This window comes from Temnothorax americanus, unplaced genomic scaffold (assembly GCF_048541705.1).
Source record: "Temnothorax americanus isolate GAGA-0224 unplaced genomic scaffold, ASM4854170v1 Scaffold3, whole genome shotgun sequence".
NCBI lineage: Eukaryota > Metazoa > Arthropoda > Insecta > Hymenoptera > Formicidae > Temnothorax > Temnothorax americanus.
In genome coordinates, this window is record NW_027509442.1 from 4,141,247 (window position 1) to 4,164,729 (window position 23,483).

Consider the following 23,483-nt stretch of genomic DNA (forward strand, 5'->3'; position numbering starts at 1 on the left):
GTCGCGGGTTACAAGATTAGAGAACAAATATATAATGATACCGATTTAAATATAGAGGCGAGATAATTCTGATCGCGATCGACCGCGTCACGTGGAGAATCGTCTATTTATTTTCATTAAACTTATCTCGATCCTCGCAATTGATCTTACAAGTTATAACGATAAGGGGGGGAAGCCTGCGGCGTGGCCGCGGGGGGAAAAATTGTTTTGCTCGGCGTTTTTGTGCATCTCGCGTTTAAAGGCCGGCGTACAACGAACGGAGTCCCGACTCCCGATGAGGCACTTTCGCAGCAGCTTCGTCGACCTAACTGCGAATGCGACACGTCATTATACGTTCGACAGGGATATTGATATATTCGCGAAGTGGGAACACAATTTTATATTCTCAAGTGACTAAGCCGATCAAGAATTCTTATTAATTGTTAATTTACGGCATCGTCATTCGCGTCGGTCAATAATAATTAACATGAGAATCGCAATACGCATCGCGGTGTGGCATATAAATTATAATGACATGTTTATTTTATCATTGCAAAAAAGAATGTTTTCTTCAAACCGCGATGAGCGATAGAGAGAGGGGGAGGGAAGGGGAAGAGTGGATCGGTAAGCGGCAAGGGGAAAAAGAAGGCGAGTGGAAAGGAGAGAGAGGGGAGGGAGAAATAAATTTCTTCTCGAGTTATCGATATCGGCTGGAGAGCCCGAAATATCAGCGTGGCGCCACCTAGCGTCGTCGCGTTTAACCCACGCGACAAACGTCGCCGCGCCGCCGCTCCGCGTCGCTCCGTACGTCACAATGCGCTTCCCCGCACCCCGCACGTCGTGACCGTGGTGTGTTGTGTTGTGTGTTGCGCGATCGTCGTCAGTGCCGTCAGTGGTCAGAGTTTCCGTTCCTCTTGTGGATGGTTGTTCCGCACGTCGGTCCACATTGACCCAAGGTAAATCGCTGAACGGGAAGGAGCAAGGAGCGAGGAGACGATTGCGTCCCTCGCGTCCCTCGCGTTCGACTCCGCGCTAACTTCGCGTCGCTTCCGCGACGGACTCGCAGCCGTGTGTGCGTGCGTGCGTGCGTGCGTACGTGAATGCGTAAGACCGCATCACCTTCTTGCATCTCCGCGTTACCTTATCTGGTAAAACCAGGTGATACGCGCGATCCTCGCGAAGGAATCCGCGCTCATGCGCGTGCATGCTGCACGGGTGCCTGATGCCTGATTGCGCGTGGATGTATACGTGTGAATGTTCGTACGTGTGTCAGACGCGACCTGTAATTCGCGATCCAGTTAATGGGTCATGTAAATAATGCGGATCGAGTGTCCTTCGCAATTTTTTTTTTGGAGGAGAGATTTAAAATGGAGTAAAACGCTTACTGTCGAACGTAGAAACGTGTGAAAACGATCGCTTGTTGTGATCCAAGTCGAAACGCTCGAGTTTTCTAAAGCGCGGAGTAGGTACCTCGCTGCCCCCGCATGCCCCTGACGATACCGTTGAATAACACTCGACGTGTTTTTCGGTATAATTTTTAAAGCTCTTGCCCAGCATAAACAGCGTCTCTCTTATGTCTCTTTCTGAATGTCATATTTTGTCTATCGGAAGATGGATCTGTGTAAACATTTTGTATAATCCTAACTTGTGCAACGCACAATTTAAAATTCACGTATGTTCATATATATATTCCACACTTATTCTATATTTTATCATATATATAGGTTCTGCCTAATATTTCACTTTTTTTTATGACAATTACACTCATAACAATCTCATTAAATGTTGTAAATAAGCCGAAATAGAACTGTTGTTTTTAGAAACAATTAAATTGAAAACTTATTATATAAATTACTAGCATGCCTCGCCGGGCTTCGCCCCGGCCCCGGTATTTCTTTTTTTTTTCTTTTTTTTTTTTTTAGTTATTCTGCTATTCGGGGCGGAGACGAATCCAACAAATCATAGATCATTAAAATCTGTCCAGCCGTTCTTGAGTTATAAGTGCTGTAACTAACCCGACTTTGTTTTATGTATATAGATATAGGTTTTTGCCCATTAAGAAAATATAAAATAAGAATACTAGTTGTTTGAAGATTGAAAGCTAAGCGACTGCTGTGTGATGATTGTTCTTTGTCAATGATATTTGTCAATGATAATTCATTTTTCAAGTTATAAGTATATGAAAAATCTTTGTAATTTATTTGTTGTTTTAGGCAAATTGTTAGTAGGAAATGGCAGCAGAAAGGGCAGAAAGCAATGACCCCGAATCACGTTTATTACGATATCTGTACGTCGGAAAAGATTACCCCAATTACCAGCCTGGATATTGGTTTGCCCATCATTATTTTATAGTCAGGAATGTTATAGCCATAGAAGAACTTGCCGAAGATCAAGAGAAGGAATTGATACCCATTCAACTGATTAAACAGGTAAATATTGGTATAAATTGCTTAATATATGTACAAAAGTTATTATTTACCATTATCACCTATTCCTAAAATGACTGTTACAGGCATTTGATAGCAATTTGGTTACACATCCAGAGGCTTTGGTGTTTGCCCTCGCTGTTTGCTGCAGGCAAAATAAAAGCGTGAGATTACGTCAAGCAGCGTATGAAAATGTGAAAAAGATCTGTGGATCTACCCCGGATTTTATTCTGTTCGTTAAATTCGTTTCTAAACTGTGCAGAGAGAAAGAGTTGAATTATATTACGCAAGGATGGGGCCACGGTCTGAGGAAAGCTATTAACAATTGGTACCTCTCTAAGAAACCAATGGATTTTATAAAGTGTGTCACGAAATATAGAAGCAGGTATGGCTGGAAACACAAAGATATTGTCAAAATGGCTCATCCTGTAGGCAATTCTTCAGGTAAACGTACAAAACCGTTAAGTTTATGAAGAAAGCACAAATCCATGTAAAATACTATTTAAACTTTATCGATCTCTTGTTTTCTTTTTTATATAAATCTAATTTTGTTTTTTTTTGTACTTATATTCTTACATACAATTGGTATTGGTATAATTATAATTAGATTAAAGAATAATAGTAATGGCTGAAAGTTGCCTAAAATTAGTAATGTAATAAAATTATTAAATTATATGATGATAAAGCTTAGGTTTATATAACTTGTAAATTTAAACAGCTAAAGTAAATCACAATGGATTTGCGTTGTCATAATGAATGGTTAAAACTATTAATCAAGGGTAAAGATATCACTTAGGCAATTAATTATTTAATAGGAAATGAAGTTATATTGAAGTATATAATATATGGCTTGGAAAAGACCAAAAAAGAAATGACGCTTGACAGCAGTGAGATGCAGGAGATTCAAGAGCTACTACGATACATGGAAAATGTTGAAAACTTCAAACATTGCGAAGATGAGTCAGAAGCTGCCAGTATGCTGGAAACAAATAATTTCTCTTTAGATCATGTACCTGGACATTTGCTAAAATCTAAAGAGGTATAATGCCGACATACGAAAGCATATTTTTTATTTTTCCATTAATTTATTAGAAACTATAAGTTAATATTGGTATAATTTTATATTACCAAAAATAATTTTCAACTAGTTTTTAGAAATAACAAATAAAGTTGTATACTATATATTATAGTATATAAGATTATTTCTGCAGAAATATTAAATTTAATTATTAAAATACATAGTGCTAAACTTTTAGTAGTTGCAAAGAATAAAATTGTTAAATTATCAGATTTTTACATTTTCAAATAATATCACATAAGATTAAAAAGAGATTCGATATTTTTAGACACAACGTAAACAAAGAAAATTTTGTTTATGATTGGCGTAAAAAAATATATTTGTGACAAATTGATTCTAACCAATTGACATAACGTTCCATTATTTCATATGTAGGTTTGGACTGCATTGTTAATGTCAATGGATGTTGGTGTTCTTCTGAACAACCTGCAAAGGATTCACAATCTTGGGTGTCTTACTGCTGATAGTGCTGATCCTTCTGATCGTACTAAGATAGCAATCGAGGGAGTAACGAAACGACTTACTGATTCAGATTGCGTTGAGGCCAGTAAAGTTCATCCAGCATTAGTTTTTATTACCCTAAAAAATTATGAAAGATCCGGAAAGTAAGTGCGCAACAGTGTTCTGTGTGATTTAAATGATGAGTTAAGATTGTCATTGATAAATATGCATTTTCTAGAGCTTTGACCTACGAGAAACGAAAAGTTCGAATGTTAGCAGAAAGAAATAAATCGCCGGAGTATCATCCAAATGTCGAAGTAATAAACGCTTTAAACAAGGCATTCCGTCTGTCATTTAAAGTAAGTCGATTTTTTTTAATATTGTCTCGTGAGTTATATAGTGATTCAGTAGTTATGAATTTCAGTGATATTAATATAAATTGTTTTTCATAATTATTAATATAATAATATGGATAGAAATAAGTATATTTGTATGTAGGTGAAATGATAAATAGCTTGATAACTACATATTAATTATCTGTCTTTTTAAAAATATGATTATTAGCTTTTATTAGTTCTTTTATTATTAAAGTTTTTTTATGATTAAAGCGAATTTAATTACATATATGCAATTTGGCAACTTATTGAAACATTTTATAATATTATGAAAATTAATGAAACCAACGAGCATGCGTTGCTTTAAATAGATATTATTGTCTAGCTTATTTGTCTTATTGCCATTATAATTATTTACAGAATATACAACCTACGAAATTTCGCTACTTAGTGACAATCAGTACAAACAAATCGATGGAAATACCCACTTGGCAGAACGGTAATATGACTGGCATCGAGACGGCTGCTTTGATTGCGCTGATACTTTTACGTTCCGAGGAGAACGTTACCATAGCGACGTTTACGAACGACGGCGACGGAATTTCTCCAGTAAATGTGCGCAATGCGGATTCTTTCGAACATATTTTGGCGACTTTAAAGGCGAGCCTCGTAGGAAGTACCAACACGAGTAAACCAATCTTGTGGGCCACAAAGAAATCTAAGCCGTACGATGTTTTTATTAACATTATGGATCAAATATTCCAAAGGCACGATGAATCCCAGGAAAAACTGATAGCGTACAAAGAGCATATGAAACTTCCGGATACAAAGTAAGTGCGCAATTTTATTTATCACCTGAATTTCTTAAATTGAGAAAGCGAAGCCATACGAATTCATTGGAATTTGTTTCTCAATATTTTACAATTGAATTTACTAAGACATTTCTACACTTTTAATTTCCTTTAATATTCTCATCCGTATAAAGAGACGGTATTTATTTAGAATATATCATCAATTACAAGTCACAATAAAGTATTAATTAATTTATTGTGTGTATTTAATGTGTTTTTAATAATAAAAAAAATTATAAATGTAGTTTGCTGTAAGCAGTTTTAGCAAATTTTTGTGAAATGATTTATATGATTATGGGCCGGTATCACAGTCTCCGATTAACGTGATTCTCCGATTAAACTCACTCTGCATCTCTTTCTAACTATCGCCCTAGAAAGAGACGAAGAGTGAGTTTAATCGGAGAATCTAGGGAGAATCACGTTAATCGGAGACTGTGATACCGGCCCTATTATTACAATGTACATACTGTAGAATGTGCATCTTCTATAGGAACAAATTATGGATACTAACATAATCTTAACATTCTTTTAATGAAATCAAAATATATTGATATCTCAAACTTGAACAGTTATTCTATATTGAAATACAGATATATACAGATTTCCATTATTTCATAATAAAAACACAGAATAATAGTTATTCTAATTTTACAATATATCTTGCAAATATATAAAACTATGGTTTCTTTGCAGACTGATTACTTGCGCTTTATGCTCTTCCACACCATATTGTAAAGAGCCCTATGACCGACACGTCCTGACGATCAACGGTTTTGATGCTACCGTACCTAACGTCATTCAGGCGTTCGCCAAGGGTTTATTTTAGATACAAGCACGAGTTAAATTTCTATTGGTAAATAGCGTCAATTTGAAGATCATCACACATTGGTTGTTGATACAGTCACCTCAACATCTTTGTTATTGTATTTTTGCAGGAGATTCTTCAAAACATGTTTCTTCAAGTCACAAGCGGTCAATCGAGAAAAAATTTATCCTCTTAAAGCATAATTCAATAAGACTATGTCTTTAAGGTCATCAAAATATTATCGAAAGAATCCATTTGTTCACTATATAAACACTTGGCAGTTTTAGAAGCTGGTGGTGAGGATATAGGTTTTTCTTCAAAATCAAGTTTGACTAATAAGCACACTAACAAAAGAACGTGAGTGAAGACGGAGGAAAGTTACGGAGAGTTTTTAGAAATTATTTAAAACAGTGCCGAGAGAGAATTTTGAAATTTAAATCTCACCTTCTTCATCAGTTCCGAATGTCGGCTTGCTTGCACATCCATGACTGAATCAAATTATTCAATTTTGCTATCCGTTAATTTTTTTTTAAGATCCAGTAGAGACAATATATATTTTGAAACATACTGCAAATAGGTAAACGATGAAGGTGATCAAGAAAAGTGGTCGTGCACTATAATTGGCATGACGGTAATATTGATATCTACTACATGTTCGTAGTGTTAGGAAAGAGCTGTGTAGCATTTCCCTTTTTTGTTAACAAAATGATCAGGTATTTTTTTACTCCTATTCGGATTTCTGACGATACGATTTAAATAACTCGGTATTTTATTTTTAACAAACGTTAATACAGTATCGTATCGATCCGATTATATAAGCAATATATAGATTAATTACGGACTATTTTTTATTAAACTGTTGCACATGAAATCTCAGTTTTACGTTAATTTTTTATATATTCTATATTTAATAACAATTTTTCTCTTTTCTTTCTACGTTAACATTATAATAATATACATTAATTTGTAAGTCTTAAAAAATATTTTGCATTGTGTACGATATTTAAAGCATGATTTGCTTAAAATTTTAAAAGCTGTCAGATGTTTTACTAGAGCTTTAAAGCAGTTTCAAAAGAGATTTTTTTTTATTTGATATATATTTATCATAGTACGCATCATAAGGTCGTTCTTATAAGCCAGTATTCTCAAACTTATGTGCTCACGCGGTCCGCATACGAGTCCTCGTTTCCCCATCTTTTGAAAAGCTATAAAACTTCTGTAGTTGCCTCTGCCTAAAAGCTCAGTGCGGTCTGCGGAGAGCTAGTTAAGTCTCTGCCATAAACATTAATTAAAATTAACTTCTCTGTCTCTTCCTAGTTTTATAGAGATACAGAGAATTGCTTAAATCTTAGGGGTTACTCTAACTTAAACTCTACTTAATTTTTTAACGTTTATGGGAACGACCCGCGATAGATCGTTACTTATTGTTAGTTTTCAAAATAGTTTTTGCGAAACTGTAAAACTTTGAAACTTTTTTTGAAAACCCGAAGTTTCATATGCAACTGTAAACAATCTTGTTTTGAAAACTATAGGAAAAAGAAGTACAATTCAATAGTCCTATGTTTCAGTAGTGCATTACGCAGCGAAAAATTAGGATAAGACTGCATAGTGGATACGGAAACACGTATCTCAAGTAACATACGGTGCATTTTTTGACTAATGGTAAAAAAAATCTTACTCTAATATTATTAATTGCTTGCTTGTTTCTGGTTGGCGGTGATGCTTCGTAATAATGCGTATAGATAACGTGACCTTATTAAAGAAAAAAAAAGTGACACGCTTCTGGGACCGGTGCGCTTCTGGACGGTTAAATAATAATCTAAAAATAAGTAAAAAAAAAGACAAAAAAGAAAGAAGAAAGCGAAAGACGTAGAAGATGGTGAACATAGGAACGTTGAAAATTTTCCCACTGTGATATGCATTTAGCCCCAAAGAGTTATAGACTTACATTAGTATAATTTTACTGTTACTATCTCATATTTGCCATATCCAAAGTGAACGTGAGACAAATACTAAATACACTACTGAATAATACTGTGATACGAGATACATTGTTGTTGTTCAAACTAGGGAAATGATATTTAAGTGACGCGGCCAGAAGCGCACCGTGTTTGATATTTGTTGAGTCTCTGCGCGAATTAGCGCATGAATTTTTTGTTGAAAATTTTGTATCTCGAGGAAAAAAGAGGGCTCTCGATCTGCCGATTATTGTCGGGTTTTTCCCTCGTTTCTCGCATGAGACCACGGAAGCACGTACCTCTTTCACACACATATTGCTAAAAAGTACAGCGTGGATGAACTCTCAGGTCTTCGAAACAAATTTGAACTAAGTGCTTAACTATTCACCTGTTCTTTGCAGCTGTCCCCGATAATCTGCGGATCGAAAGCTGTCGGCGTAAATTCTATTTCAATAGAACAATGTTCCGAAAAGGGTATATAAGTAGACTATTCTTTAAGCAATCTGCATTTTGCTCCTGATGAAAATAAAGTCAGACTTTCAACGAATTAGGCAAGAATTATTGGAGAATTAGAAAAGAATTCAGCTTTATATATATATATATCTTAAGTCTCTTTTGTCAAGAGAGATTTATTTAATAAATTATTAAGAGAATTAATTAGCGACGAGTTGAATTTCTTAAAAAAATAAAAAGTAAGGGGGAAATCGGTTCCATATTATTTATCAAAAGGCGTATATGTATTTCAAGACACATTTGTATATAGCGGTTAAAGCATATATTAATTTTCCATATAGAAATTTCAAGCAGAATTGCGTTTGCAACTCGGCAAAAAAATATGTAATACGTATTATGCATAGATTTATTTTTAAGAGTGGTATTAAAAAAAAAAACCCACACGAATGTCTGTTAATCTTGGTTGCGCAGCGTCCCGCAGAGAGTTCTGTATAAATTATTTATCGGGAGTGAAGTCAGTATATATATCTTCTACGCTGGACTATATTCCTACTTGAACTTCGTGTTTTGGCGAGCATTCGCGCGCTTAGAGAAATTATTTATACACACTTACTGCACACACACACACACTCGTGTCTAAATCGTTCAGTGTTAGGAAGAAAAGAAAACTCTAGCGCATTTTTTTACGGGAAAAAATTTCTAGCGTGAAGGCAAAAACTTCTTTCAGAAACGAAATGTCTAGTTACTAAAACAAGAGTTTTAAGAGTATATATGCTACGATCATATATATAGTAGCTCAATGTATTCATTGGCATTAGCAATTAGGCATTACAAGTATTTGTAATTATATGTACGGGAGCGATATTGCGAGCGGAGAGGATTCTCCGCACTTCGTCTAAGCTCTTTTTTACAGACGTTTACAAGAGTCGACCAATTTAATTCTAAAAATCTCAATCTCTGATAGCAATCTTATCATAGTACAAGCTCCGACCTCCACTTTAATCTCATAGCGTTGCGCGAAAATTATATTACTTATAATATATTAAATTTAGCTGTAATGTCGAGTATAGTCAAGGGTCACGAGATTCGAGAAATAAATCTAAAATCGGGATCCTTTCCGCTCGTGGTGCACGCAGATATATGTGTATTCATTATACTACTATTATAAGAATATATACGTCCGAGATATGATATAGACTGGCACACTGGAGAGAGAAAACGGAAAAGAAAAGCAAAAAAAAAAAAAAGAGAGAGAGAGAGAGAAAGCAGTACAGCCAGAATCTGAAGAGAATCACTTCTCCATGCTGTTATTTCACAGTCCATTGATTTCAGGATGTGCTGTATAGTTAAACAAGAAAAAAAGAAACAATATGTTGAATGTGTTCATGCTAGACGAAGAAAAAAAAGAAAATATTTACCGCGTAAGGAAAAAGAGAAAGGAAAATAGGAAATTCCGCATTATGTAGTTATTAAAAAATGGGAAACAAAGGGATGTAACGGGAGACTCGAGGTACACCGTCGGGTACGTCGCGGCACCAAGTGCCACGGTCTCGGTCGCCGCTACATCCTTGCACTTCGCGATATCGAAGAGGAGGGACAAATTTAGCTTCCTTGCCGAAGACGATTCTCCGAGGTTCCGGACTGACCATTGATTTCGACCAGGAAGCACGAACGATATTTATCCGATACTCATAGTATTTTACGCGCCGCTGGACACGCATTATTGACTGTCTCGGAGCAAGTGTCGGTTGACCGCAAATCTGTATAGGACTAAGAACTGTAGAGGTACCACTCCGTTTTTATTAGCGGCATTTCAGTGTTAAGTTAAAAAAAAAAAAAAAAAAAAAAGAAAGTGTTGCTCGCGATAATTGCTCGATTTGATTCCGCACGTGCTTCCGACAATCGGAAGTCACGTTTCGTCTCAATCGCCCCTATATGCCGGCCGATCTTTTCTTTTTCCGAGGAGAAACAATCGGGCACGCCGACGATTAGTCAACCAAAGGACTTCCATTATTTTTTAAACGTTCTTTCACGCATTGCTTCTTCAGTCGTATGCAGACTTACGCTTGACTACGTATACATAAGTACGAGATAGCGCCATGGTTCCTTAGGCTTATATACACGAGAACAAAACTTATAATTCCATAATTAGTACATTGTCGCTTCAACGATCTAATGGGAAACTAGACAAAAAAGAAATGCTCAATCCCCGTTCGAAGTTTTCGGTGCAAATGCTAAAAATACAAAAAAAAAATGAAGAGAAAAGAAAATCGAAGAACGGAACAATATTCAATTCTACATGTACAAACCGCAATGAAATACCTCGTTACTTATTCTCAGTGTAAAATAGCAAAAGCGAATTGTACTAACTCTGCGAGTTACGACGAAAAAAAATGAAAGAAAAGAAAACAGAGAAATTGTCATTCTGGTTCGTGATTCACACACTGAATGCCTATCTTTTGGCCTTATCTTTTTACATACGGAAAATAATCCTGTAAAAGTGATTCACAGGCAAAACCGTTCACTCACTGCTACCTGTTCGATGGTATTTTACGTTTCATACGTAGGCGTCTGAGGAAGGTCTTGAGATTTTTAAAAGATTCCCCGTGTTCAGCTCTCGACTGTGCACACTGTGATCTCTCCTCAAAATCTCGTGCCTTTATCGCAAGTGTTAGTAAAAAAAATTGATGGTCACGCCACTTCTATGCATATTACAGTAAGGATCGAGTGAAAAAGCAGTTTCCTTGTTCCATTTAAATATTCACTATATAGTTGTATTCAATACCATTATGTTCAATAGTTAATAGTAATAGTTGTCGGCTTTCATAAGATCTCAGTTTTAATAGTGGGTGGTTCCACTTGGTGGTTCCACAATATACTCACGTAATTTCAAATATCAATCAATTCACATATAATTTATGTGTGTAAATTATATGTGAATTGATTGATATTTTAAATTACGTGAGTATATTGTGGAACCACCAAGTGGAAACACCCACTCACTATTAAAACTGAGATCAGACGAAAGCCGACAACTATTACTATTACTATTGGACACAATATGGTATTGAATACAACTATATAGTGAATATTTAAATGGAACAAGGAAACTGCTTTTTCACTCGATTTTTACTGTAATATGCATAGAAGTAGTGTGACACGAATACAAAGCGGTGGTAAAGTTCAAACGGAATCAAAGCAGTATAGTATTGCGATTGAGGTTGATCGAGATTAAACACGCGTTTCTTCTCGCGCTGTGAAAGAGATCGGTGTGACAAGAGATAAATCTTTCGAAAGTCTCGAAGCTTATTCCTCCTTAGATGCCCTTACGCGCTAATCGTAGCGCCCGAAATTGAATAATGCGAATTAATTTCTCAGCGTTTTTTTCGGTTAAAGATATAGTATTATTACTACATAGACTACATTCGTAAAGCGATATATTACTCGGTAATTTATGGTACATCGGAATCTGCGGAAACCGAAGTAAAAAGAACTGTACAACCTGCGTGGGAGAAGTTTCGAAACCAGATCATGAATCGAAACTTTTTAAAAAATTATCTGTTGTTTGCCATTCTTAATTCCTAACGTCGAAAAATTAAGAGATTTTTGCTTTAAATTTTATAAGAATCAATCTCCTTGAAATCTTTCGTAGCATCTTGTGTTTTCAGAACAGAAATTAAAATACATAACGAAGATGTGACTAAACGTGTCACAATGATTATCTTCGATAATTAATTAAATATATATCAGTAAATCGTATTTATTGAAAACTAAGAATATTTGCTTTTTTGTTCTCGCAGGGTGAAATAATTAGATTTATTATCTAATTATTCTTCAATATATATCGGGTTCTTTTGAAAGACACACTATTCGGCAAAGAGATAAAAGTAGCCTAAGCAACAGTCCTTTTGAAGTTTTATTTCGAGATCGCGAAACTTTTCCAACGTAGCCTACGAATTTCCCATCCTAATCACGTACACGCGCGGTAAACATCTGTCGCGCGATTTCGATATTATTTTTATACTTAAGTAAATTTGTGAAACATTGCGTAAGTCCAGCGATTAAATTGCTCTGAACAAATTAACGTCGGAGTTTCACAAAGGAGCGAATTATGTTATTGTCATCGTGTCTGTTAACGGTTGTATTTCGGTACACAATAGGCGAATTAAGATATTACAGGGAATTGATTATGTCTACAAATTCCGTGCTGTTTTTGTTACGATATGAACTGGATCCTTAAATAAATTTTCTCAAAACGATCTCCCGCTGTATTCATGTCGACGGATTAGAAGATAATCATAGAATATATAAATTTTCAAGTGGAATCTTCTTATTTAACAGAAGTTTGATTTGATCTGAACACTTTGTTTATTTTAGAAAAAACTGTAAACGTCTACGTGGCCAAGCGATATCAGATAAAGAAACGTATTTTGAAAGTGTTTAAGACGTTACTTCTTCTAACATTTGTGTTATCTTGTTATCTACTTGTGTATTGAGTCTCAGGATCTGTAGGTAGATCTTGGGATGCGAAATATCCCACAATATATATGCCGACAAAAGTTACAGTTTACTGAAAAAATCTTTATTCTTGCATTACTGATACACATGTTGCACACTCACACGGCTACATTGTACATAGTACGATGCAACTCGCTGGCAGTATACGAGTTACAAGCCCGCGCGTCTTCACGAATTTCATTCACTCTCTCGTTCAGTCGTATATACGCATACTCACGAATTACATCTTTAACGCGCTTTGCTCCACGATTAACCGATCGTTCGATTATTACACTTAGTGGAGAAACATATAAAACAATTCGAAATAAATTAACGACGTAGTGGAGTTCAGTATGCTTATGTCGCGGGGGAAAGAAACGAGCGCAGTGTCGAAAATGCTAACAATATTGGAAAGTCGTTAAAATTGTGGAAAGAATCAAAATTTTCATCGATTTCAATCCTTTCGAAATTTGACGACTTTTCGATATTGTTAGCATACTCTCACATTTTTCTTAAAATGTACGTGAGACTTATGACAAAGACTTCTATTCCCACTGCACATTTAGCTTCAAACGCCCTCCTTAAACCTAAGTCTTAAAGTTATAGATATAGTGTATACTACATATTATCTAAGTAAAACTTAGAACCAGACAGCCACTTTCAGCTAAACGTACGGCGAGAACAGGATCTCGCGTGTGTACCGCGCTCAGCCTCTCGTGTATATCAAACACTTCTGTAAAGTGTTTGCTCGGAAGGCGAGTAATCAGTCTAAACCGCGAACCGAGGTGAGCGGGTCGCGAATTTGCAGTTAAAGTTCGTCCCTCATATCCTCTTCCTCGCCACCAGTGGGTGGGACACCGCCGCCCGCGCCTTGATAGAGCTTGGCGATGATCGGCTGTACGATATCGGTGAGCTCTTTCTTCTGCTTCTTGTATTCTTCTGGCTCGGTATCCTGATTGTCCTCCAACCACTTGATCTTCTCCTCGATAGCCTCCTCCATCGTAGCCTTGTCCGCGTCGCTCACCTTTGAGCCGAGTTTCTCCTTGTCAGCCAATTGGTTCTTGAGCGAGTACGCGTACGATTCGAGATCATTGCGCGCCTCTACGCGCTCCTTCAGTTTCTTATCGTCGTCGGCGAACTTCTCTGCGTCCTTGATCATCCGCTCGATGTCATCGGGCGTCAAACGATTCTGGTCGTTTGTGATGACGATCTTCTCGCGATTGCCAGTGCCCTTGTCCTCGGCCGATACTTGTAGAATACCGTTGGCGTCGATTTCAAAGGTGACCTCAATTTGTGGTATGCCACGTGGCGCCGGTGGGATGCCAGTCAGATCAAACTTGCCAAGCAGATGGTTGTCCTTGGTCATGGGACGCTCACCCTCGTATACCTGAATCGTGACAGTGTGTTGGCTGTCAGATGCCGTAGAGAAGATCTGAGATTTCTTCGTGGGAATGACTGTGTTCCTACGGAAATAAAGAATATCGTTTTACTGCAAGAACTCTTGATTCAACTCTGGTCGATAATCTAAATATTTACAGATTTAATGATAATCTTAAAGATGTGTTTTACGTATTTACCTTGGAATGAGTTTGGTCATCACACCTCCAACAGTTTCAATACCCATGGTAAGAGGATTAACATCGAGAAGTACGATAGCATCTGTATCTTGTTCTCCAGAAAGTACACCAGCTTGTACAGCGGCACCATAAGCGACGGCTTCGTCAGGATTGATGCCTCGCGATGGTTCCTTGCCACCGAAGAATTCCTTAACCAATTGTTGAACTTTCGGGATCCTAGTCGAGCCACCAACTAAAACAATTTCGTCCACATCTTTCTTGCTCATGTCGGAATCTTCCAACACCTTTTGCACAGGCTTCAAAGTACTACGGAAAAGATCCATGTTCAGCTCCTCGAATTTGGCACGAGTCAAGGTCTCAGAGAAGTCCTCACCCTCAAAGAACGATTCAATTTCGATCCTGACCTGTAATACACAAAAGAAATAGATTAGACTGATAAAAAATAAAAATAATAAGAAAATATTTTAAAGACGAGAATAGAAAAAAATTGTAGATAAAATATTTAAATATAAAAAAAAATGTGTGCACACACCTGGTGGCTGGCACTGAGCGCTCGTTTAGCCTTTTCGACTTCACGACGCAGCTTCTGCACAGCTCGGTTGTCCTTGCGGATATCCTTGCCCTTCTTCTTCTTATACAGTTTGATGAAATGATCCATCACACGCTGATCGAAATCTTCACCTCCCAAATGGGTGTCGCCATTAGTAGCAACGACTTCGAACACACCGTTGTCGATAGTGAGCAAACTGACGTCAAAAGTGCCGCCGCCCAGGTCAAACACCAATACATTTTTCTCGCCGTCTTTCTTATCCAAACCATACGCGATCGCAGCGGCAGTCGGCTCATTAATAATCCTCATTACGACCAGGCCAGAAATTGTTCCAGCGTCCTTGGTGGCCTGTGTAAAAAATTAATAAATTATTTTGAGGATACAAAGTTAATTTATATATAGAGTTAATTTACAACGCGATTTTTCTTAAACAGAATATGCCGAAAGATTCGAACGGAATATTAATTTGAGACTTATCGATTAATACTCATGATACTTTTCAACTTGGAGCATACGATCTTTTTTGGAGTTCAAAGACAAAACTAAAGCGTCGAAGTAATCATAGACCTCACCTGTCTTTGCGCGTCATTGAAGTAAGCCGGCACAGTAACTACCGCATGAGTGACTTTCTTGCCAAGATAAGCCTCAGCAGTCTCCTTCATCTTGCCCAATACCATAGCCGAGATCTCCTCGGGCGCGAAGACCTTTTCACCCTGGCTCGTATCGACCTTGATATGCGGCTTATTGTTCTTCTCAATGACCGGGAATGGGAAGAATTTCACATCGTGCTGCACAGTGGGGTCCGACCACTCGCGACCGATCAGTCGCTTGGCGTCGAACACGGTGTTCTCGGGATTTGTCGTCAGTTGATTCTTGGCGGCGTCGCCGATCAAACGCTCGCCGTCGCTGGTGAACGCCACGTAGGAAGGTGTGATTCGGTTACCCTGATCATTGGCGATAATCTCTACGCGACCGTTCTTATAAACTCCAACACTGAAAAAACACGTAACATTTTACTAATTTGCCCACAAAAAAAAAAAAATATCATTGTGACAATGTATACTCACCAAGAGTATGTTGTACCCAAATCGATTCCTATCACTGTACCAATATCTTCCTTTTCTTTGTCCTCTTTGGCGTTGGCGATCGTGGCGACTGACAGCAGTCCCACTATCAGTAGAGCTTTGACTACTCCCTTCATGTTGCGTACGCCTTGTATAAACTATACCTGAAGTATCAATAATCATAGGGTTAACACATCGATAAGATCTGAATTTTTCCTCGTGAAAAACAAAGTTTATAAATTTTATTCATGAACGTAATGTCATTTAAATATCATATCTATCGTTAAATATCAATTATTAATTATTATAAGCAGTATACCAAATTAGTCATCCATAAATTTTAATATACATCTGTAATTTCTTATATAACAATCCTTGATCCACCTGATATGTATATTAGAATAAATGTTAAAAATAAATTTTGGAGTAAACAAAGTATCTCTATATGTCTTAGATTTTTTTTACGTTACATATCATTACAATCAGATAATAATGTATCACATATAAAAATGTCTTCGGGTATCAGATCTATATCCCTATCTCTGCTAAAAGAACAACTCCCTGGTTTTAGTAAAATCTATTCTGGAGCATTCCATTCAACAAATTGAAAAAAAAAAAAAGCTATCAGTGGAGGTTCACGAGCCGGGAGCCGGATGAGTTTTCGGCTCGATGAGCAAAGTCACGCGTCATCCTTTCGAAGAGAGATTATTCTAGAAATTCGACGCGTCACGGGAGACGCGATATCGATCAATTGCCGTCCGTTAAATTACCGCGACTATTGACAATTTAACGAACACACGTTTTTCACATCACTCAAGGACGTGAAGGTCGTGAAGAGTTTCTACGATCGGAGATTCGCAGCGAGCGAGTCAAACGTGGCAGAAGCCTCTCTCTCGCCGCGGTCTCCAAACGTAGGTAATAGGAAAAAAAAAAAAAAAAAAAAAAAAAATACCGTGTCGCCCGTTGGCAAACGGGACGCGGACAAGACGCGAAAATAACGAACAGAGAGGCGATCGTTGATCGTCGATCGCAAAAGTGACGGCTCCCGATTGACAGCGGGACGACGTGGAACGCCCGAGATTCCCCCGGGGGAGAACGGGAAATTCTTTCTGTTCGAGGAGACGATCGAATTCCGGTGCGCGGCGGCTGACTCCGACGGAGCGGAGCGTCTCGACGAATAACGAGTACAATTTTAAAGAAAACGTCGCCCGGCTCACCGGGCACCCGGAACAGAGGCTCACTCACCAGCTGGATACGTAGTCGGCTCGCTGAACGTTTTCTCCGCGTTCCTCGGCAATCGGAGTCTCTCGCGTTATTCTCGGCGAACGGTAAAACGACGACTGACATCGGCACCGGGCTCGGGGGCCGGGATATTAACGGGAGTGTTACTTCGTGGCCAACGCCGATTGGCGGACGACGCCTGGCCACGGCGGAAGATCGTTGGCCACGATTCGTAGCCGCGTATACAGTTGGCCGCGCCTCATTGGTCCACGTTACGGCTGTTTACTTCCAGAACCTTCGCGAGCCGTCGCGCGATTCGTGGCCGGCCGATTAGATACTAATAGATACCGCGGGTGGAACACGTGGAACGCGCCGTACCGAGCGAGCACGAGCACACCGTGCCAGGGACGTGCCTCGTGACGAACGTCGCGCCCGCCCCGCGACATTCTCGTCGATGATGTATCGATAGCCTTTTTTGCATCACGAATAGTTGCGAATAGTATCGCGTCAACGACGTCAACCTCGGTGTCGAGACTGCCGTCGCATCCCGGTGAAAGTCCCGAGAAAGATTGCTATTGGAAATTGAAAGATAGATATTTTTAACGGCGTTTTTGCCGCAGATTCAAAAATTGACGAACTCGGAGCCTCGACGGCTCGAGGTGATAATTTTTTTTAAGTGACGAGTGACAAGCGCACTATTTATCGCAGCTTATCTTATACACGTATGTATATTTTGTCGTATGAAGCGCGTATTATATTTTATTAGTTTCAAATTATTTATTCGTCGATTTGTTAAAAAAAAGTGCAGTCGTGCCTCTGTTCTGACAAATATATAAACTAATATAAAGTATAAAAATCTGATTCCTTTGAACGTTTTCTTCAACGAAAAAAAGACGAATATTTTTGATGAAACTATCTCGTTTAACGTACATCTCAATAAATAAAAACTACAACGATTTGAAAAAGTAGAAAACTACAGCTCCTTTATTAGTCACGCGAAGAAAGGCATTCGGATCCAACAAAAACAACTGAATCAACAGTAGATGCAAAACCGTGCTTCATAAATTGCATCACTTCTGCAGGGATGTGAGAAATCGCCGCGAACCCCGTGCAAAGACTGTAACGGAACTGTGTATATATTTACTCTTTACATATTATTATATCTGTTTCGTTGATATTCACCTCAGCGGTACAAAATAAATCAGTGTTATAGAAAATATAAAAAAAAATATATAAAAATTGTAGAATTTGAAGAATCTTTAATATAGCTCTTGATATAACTTTTCCAAAATTATGTTCAGATGTAATTTTTTATATAGGAAGAATATATATATATATATATATATATATTTAATAAATACTTTCAATAAATTAGGAAAAAAAGATATTTTATTTATTTGGAGAAAATATGTTTTCTAAAATATAAGACTGAACACATTATAATCGGAACACTCCAATATTTCAGTTCAAACTTCTATATTTTTTTTTTTTTAATTTTTACACGAAGATTATAAATGCTAGAACATAGATTGAAACATTTGAAAATAACATTAAACATATATTCAGTGTCTAGTATCATTAAAAAATGATCATATAAAGTATTGAATATACATATATTCTTCAAAAATATTCTAATATAACTAGTTTTTAAACAAAATTGTGAACTTTTTTTATTTATACAATCATACGTACGCAAATATGATAATGTAGTACTAAAAAATTTCAATATTGAATAAAATAACAGTCTTCATTACTTTCCACCTTAACAATAAAAAAAGAAAAATGTAACCGTAAGATATTTATAAAAATATATATAATTCTAAAAGTAATCATACGAATTCTTAATATTAAATTGTCTTATTGGATCTTTTATCTATTGATATATATCGATAGTTTTTATCGACTCTTCTACTGATATACGCATTCCTATATATGTATATACCTTCCAGTTGCAATATCTCTAAATAAAAAGAATTTGTACAAAATTACAGAAGTTTTGTATAACGTTATATGGATGGAAAACGAACAATGACGGATGGAACGTGTTACTTATTCGTTCCGATCTGGGTTTGCACGCACCCGTGGCACCGTTTGGTCTAACGGTATCTCAGGTAGCGAATTAAATGGAACGCCTGTCACGCACCGCGCTACGGCATTATTTCGTTGGTATTCCCACATAGAGACAAGTCTACGTGTGAATGATGAAACGTGACATCATCGTTGCATCTAAATCTTAGAATAATTAACAAAATTCGTAAAATTTACGCTTAATCCATTAAAAAAGTGCGTACTTACATTAATTTCTTAAAACTTATTCTACATCCTTTTCTATAATTGTAATAGTCAATTGATACTAATAATTAGCTTAGAATTTTATGATTCAACGATCGCATAAAATTGTAACGTGCATTAGTTTTTTTGTACTGTTTTTTCTTTACGCTTAAGAAATAACTTGTCCACGTGATAGATTAAAACCGAAAAAATCGAAAATAACTTGAAATGAATTATTGCTTAAGTATTCATAACGAAGGAAATCGAAAGTGACTTGAAGTAGATAATACTTAAATACTAACGATAGATTAAAACATTAAAACAGGGTAGAGGGCAAAATCAACGCTTATTAAGTACTTAATAGTGTATATAAATCAACAAACTGTATATTAATTAATATCTAATGATTTCCTTGAAATTCAACCATCTGTGCTAAATATAATAATATGTAATTGAATTTAATTTACCATTCACCAGATAAATTAACCAAGGATCCAATCTATTAGAAATATTTATATTACCAAAAGGTTTACTTTGTAATACGGTTTAAATTCGCAAATTCTGATTTATAATAATCTTCTATCATGAGGATTATAATAATCAACTCCCATGGTTGTAAATGCTGGTGTAGTAATAAATTTTGGGAATGATCTCTTCATCTCCACGACTGTGTCCAATATTGTCCTTTGGCCTTGTTCTAGTGCTGAGAGCCGTCCGATTATGTCGTCTAATTTATTATTAATCTCTGAATATTCGGATAGAATCTGAGTACTGATATCATGACCCGCAGGTAGATGTGTGCCCTGAGGTTGGTCCAGGTATTGGATCATTATCATCATCGTCAGAACCATAATATTGAAATGTTTGGGTTTTGTTATCAGTCATTTTGAAATGTGTTAAAGACTTGGTACATTTGATCAATAATGCTGCTTTGTTATTACATATAGTACATAGGCCTGTAAAATTAAAGTGGTGTTTGATATAGAAGATGTAAAACTACAAAAATCAATAAAATACTTAAAAATAAAACTAAGTAATATAAAATATAAGTGTCTATGATAAAATAATACTTAACCATGAAAGTATTTATATTTTTAATACGATTTTAAAAAAGATTTATATATATATACTGATTTCTCTCAAATAGGTTTACTATATATTCAAATAAATACTATTTGAATATATAGCGAACGGCCCCTAACATAATTTGAATCACAAAATCAAGACTGACAACTAATGAGTGAGATTAATTCCGAAAGACAGGCACAAACTAAGATTGAACTGGACTGATTCTAGAGATTGACTAAAGAAAGCAGACTGATTGCGAGAAATAGATGAAAGACGGACCACGCCCAAATGTAAAATAAATTATTATATACATATTCTACGCGTATATGTCAATTGAATAATCTACAATTTGTTTTCTTATCTTGCACTAATTTCTAATTATAACTTGCTTTTCGGTTGCAGCCAATCTAAGATTAATGGCGTAAAGTACGTTATGATACAATCAGCACCCGCTCTTCTCATAGAGAGTAATATCTCGTTGAGTACATTCTCTAAGTTGATCGCGCCGTTCTGTGCACCGTGATACAACATAGCGTACTCTCCCGACACTTGATACACAAATATAGGATATTCTGGATGCGCATCCTTCGTATGTCGCACCACGTCCAAATAAGGCAATCCCGGCTTCACCATTAGCATATCTGCTCCCTCAGCCACATCTCTTGCCTTTGGAAAAATAAATATTCTATATATCACACATATAATTGAAGAATACCAATTCCATCTGTTTTCGTAATGCAAAACGCAAGACAGAATAAGATCCATCAATACAATTTGAATATGGTTTTAAAGGATGAGATATCATGTCTGTAAACTCTCACTCAATATCCTTCAATGATTACGGAAATATTATAATTATATAAATGCTATAACAAAGAAAAAAAATTAATAATGGGATGAAACTTACAGCAGCCCTGGCTGCCAGTCCGTTACTACCAGGAGGCAACTGATAGCATTTGCGATCGCCGAACTTTGGTGCAGACTGCGACGCGTCCCGGAAAGGCCCGTAAAGTCCTGATGCAAACTTTACGGCGTATGACAAGACCGCTACTTTATTTGAAAATCCAGCAACAGCTAAACCATGCTTTATCGCACTTATCCTACCGTCCATCATGTCAGATGGTGCAACAATTTGCGCGCCTGTAATGTATCACAAACGTTCGTGAAACAAAGATTACATAATTATACCTTAGGAACAAATTTCAGAAATGTATAATCTCATACCAGCTTTTGCATACGATACGGCAACGTCAGCGATCCGTTGGATACTGCTTGGGTTATTTATGCTACCATCATTGTTGAGAATACCACAGTGTCCGTGATTCGTATATGCGCATAAGCAAACATCACACGCTATTACCAAATTAGGGAATTTTTCTCGCAACAATGGTACAGCTTGAACAACAGGATTCCTTGTACTATCGGCGTTGCTTCCAATCTCATCCTAAAATCAAAAAAGCTGATCAATATTTATAATATATAGGATATATGTATAGAATTTACAATTATAGAACATATATAATTGTAATGGATTTTAACATTTATAATTCTTCTATTATAAATATTGTATTATTACAAAATCTCTCCTAATTAAATATTTTATAACATTCAATTAAAGTTATGATAAAATATTGAATTTTATACCAATTTAAGAAGTTTTATAATATATATTGCAGTTTCAGAAAGATTGCATTATTGCGTTTCATGAATATTACCTTCTCAAGATGTTGCGATACGCCGAATAATAAAACAGACTGCAAACCTTTTGCAACCAGAGGTTGCAACATCTTTTCTAACTGATTAATCCCATAGCGATATACACCAGGCATGCTGTTAATTGGATCTTTAACATTTTCTTCGTCCCTACAAACCACATGTGTAAAAGTTTAATTTGTACAACAAGCATTAATATATAATTGACTTAATAAATCTATGTATTTACAAAAATATACATAACTTGTAGATCTATGAATATTTAATAAAAACACATATATGTTTTTATATATCATCGTGATCAAATACTTACGAAACAAATATTGGATACATAAGATTATTAACAGTGAGCTCAATGTTCGGTGACTGCCACTCTCGTAGGACAGGATGAAAAATTCCGCTGTGAAGAGTGTGCTTAGCTGGAACTGCCGTCATTGTGCTCCAATTTCTCATCTGCTCTTAATATGTATTCACGGTAACTCTTCTTACAGAGGTACACGATTCACTTGACTTTATCAACCTGATATCTAAACAACCCAATTGAACATATACATGTTATTCCAAGTAAATGATATGACTCATTAAAAGCCAGTGTAAATGTATTGGTATATCAATTACATAAATAAGACGGTTACATAAAATAACTCGGTTACAAAGGACAAAAATTCCTTCACCATGTATCAGATATCTCTTTAAATCTGACAAATAATTGAGAACATACGTGATTCTTCGTAACGATGCAATTAGCTCAGGATACTGTCAATAGATTCACAAACGGAGTTGACCATTCGCGAAATTAATGCATGATGAACGTGACACACCAAAAATGTGACTTCGTGCCGCGCAAACGTGACGTATGTACATGCAAATATATCCTTCGTGTTCACAACAATAATTCTTATCGAAATAAATGTGCCCAGGGTTACGAAAATCATTAACTGTTACTCGAAAATAATTATTTTTATAACTGAGAGCGGCGGAGTTTGAAATTTTCCACGAGTTTCAAGCTTTAAGCCAGTATCACATCGCGAAAATTGAGACAATCGGAAATCTCACCAATCAAAACGCAAGAATATTTGTCCCCTTCGTTCTCGTGTCCCGTTTCGATGCCTCTCCATTTTCAATTTGATACGTGGCTTAAAAAAAAGCCACGAGAGCAACGCGCGCCGCATGGCGCATGCCTCGACCTAACCCCA

The 23,483-nt window shown here is 36.6% G+C and overlaps 3 protein-coding genes and 1 long non-coding RNA gene across 8 annotated transcripts; 2 read left to right on the top strand and 2 right to left on the bottom strand.

The window, feature by feature from the left end:
• The first annotated feature begins 782 nt into the window (after positions 1-782).
• On the top strand, positions 783-12,585 carry LOC143900432 (RNA-binding protein RO60). 4 transcript variants are annotated; one of them, XM_077411772.1, is made up of 9 exons: positions 783-935; positions 2,193-2,408; positions 2,492-2,849; positions 3,221-3,444; positions 3,859-4,088; positions 4,163-4,283; positions 4,680-5,089; positions 5,804-5,963; positions 6,046-12,585. In XM_077411772.1, exons 2-8 carry the CDS (start codon positions 2,211-2,213, stop codon positions 5,934-5,936), a joined length of 1,674 nt encoding a protein of 557 aa, XP_077267898.1. In that variant the 5' UTR covers positions 783-935; positions 2,193-2,210; the 3' UTR covers positions 5,937-5,963; positions 6,046-12,585. The 4 variants fall into 4 exon arrangements, with proteins under 4 accessions (XP_077267898.1, XP_077267899.1, XP_077267900.1 ...); XM_077411773.1 differs by lacking the exon at positions 783-935 and adding an exon at positions 998-1,127; XM_077411774.1 differs by lacking the exon at positions 783-935 and adding an exon at positions 1,250-1,441.
• Positions 12,586-12,886: 301 nt separating this feature from the next.
• On the bottom strand, positions 12,887-17,415 carry Hsc70-3 (heat shock protein 70 cognate 3). The gene is made up of 6 exons (XM_077411771.1): positions 17,260-17,415; positions 16,018-16,178; positions 15,523-15,943; positions 14,933-15,298; positions 14,401-14,804; positions 12,887-14,286 (listed from the first exon to the last, which is right to left on the bottom strand). Exons 2-6 carry the CDS (start codon positions 16,149-16,151, stop codon positions 13,632-13,634), a joined length of 1,980 nt encoding a protein of 659 aa, XP_077267897.1. The 5' UTR covers positions 16,152-16,178; positions 17,260-17,415; the 3' UTR covers positions 12,887-13,631.
• Positions 17,416-17,612: 197 nt separating this feature from the next.
• Positions 17,613-21,922, top strand: LOC143900436 (uncharacterized). Its single transcript, XR_013257785.1, has 4 exons — positions 17,613-17,957; positions 18,227-18,367; positions 21,484-21,716; positions 21,781-21,922. It is a non-coding gene; the product is annotated as an uncharacterized LOC143900436 (long non-coding RNA).
• Positions 20,415-23,464, bottom strand: Pbgs (Porphobilinogen synthase). 2 transcript variants are annotated; one of them, XM_077411779.1, is made up of 6 exons: positions 23,344-23,464; positions 22,601-22,814; positions 22,290-22,437; positions 21,799-22,018; positions 21,482-21,714; positions 20,415-21,240 (listed from the first exon to the last, which is right to left on the bottom strand). In XM_077411779.1, exons 2-6 carry the CDS (start codon positions 22,738-22,740, stop codon positions 20,953-20,955), a joined length of 1,029 nt encoding a protein of 342 aa, XP_077267905.1. In that variant the 5' UTR covers positions 22,741-22,814; positions 23,344-23,464; the 3' UTR covers positions 20,415-20,952. The 2 variants fall into 2 exon arrangements, with proteins under 2 accessions (XP_077267905.1, XP_077267904.1); XM_077411778.1 differs by lacking the exon at positions 23,344-23,464 and adding an exon at positions 23,009-23,335.
• Between the last annotated feature and the right edge of the window lie 19 nt (positions 23,465-23,483).

Excerpts from the sequence above, each read along its gene's own strand:
- LOC143900432 (XM_077411772.1), top strand. The coding sequence starts at position 2,211 with ATGGCAGCAGAAAGGGCAGAAAGCAATGACCCCGAATCACGTTTATTA. Across the intron at positions 2,850-3,220 it reads TCCTGTAGGCAATTCTTCAG|GAAATGAAGTTATATTGAAG; the intron begins GTAAACGTACAA and ends ATTATTTAATAG. Across the intron at positions 4,284-4,679 it reads CATTCCGTCTGTCATTTAAA|AATATACAACCTACGAAATT; the intron begins GTAAGTCGATTT and ends AATTATTTACAG.
- Hsc70-3 (XM_077411771.1), bottom strand. The coding sequence starts at position 16,151 with ATGAAGGGAGTAGTCAAAGCTCTACTGATAGTGGGACTGCTGTCAGTC. Across the intron at positions 15,944-16,017 it reads TTGGGTACAACATACTCTTG|TGTTGGAGTTTATAAGAACG; the intron begins GTGAGTATACAT and ends GTGTTTTTTCAG. Across the intron at positions 14,805-14,932 it reads CGCTCAGTGCCAGCCACCAG|GTCAGGATCGAAATTGAATC; the intron begins GTGTGTGCACAC and ends TGTGTATTACAG.
- Pbgs (XM_077411779.1), bottom strand. The coding sequence starts at position 22,740 with ATGAGAAATTGGAGCACAATGACGGCAGTTCCAGCTAAGCACACTCTT. Across the intron at positions 22,438-22,600 it reads ATGTATCCAATATTTGTTTC|GGACGAAGAAAATGTTAAAG; the intron begins GTAAGTATTTGA and ends TGTGGTTTGTAG. Across the intron at positions 21,241-21,481 it reads GACTGGCAGCCAGGGCTGCT|GCAAGAGATGTGGCTGAGGG; the intron begins GTAAGTTTCATC and ends ATTTTTCCAAAG.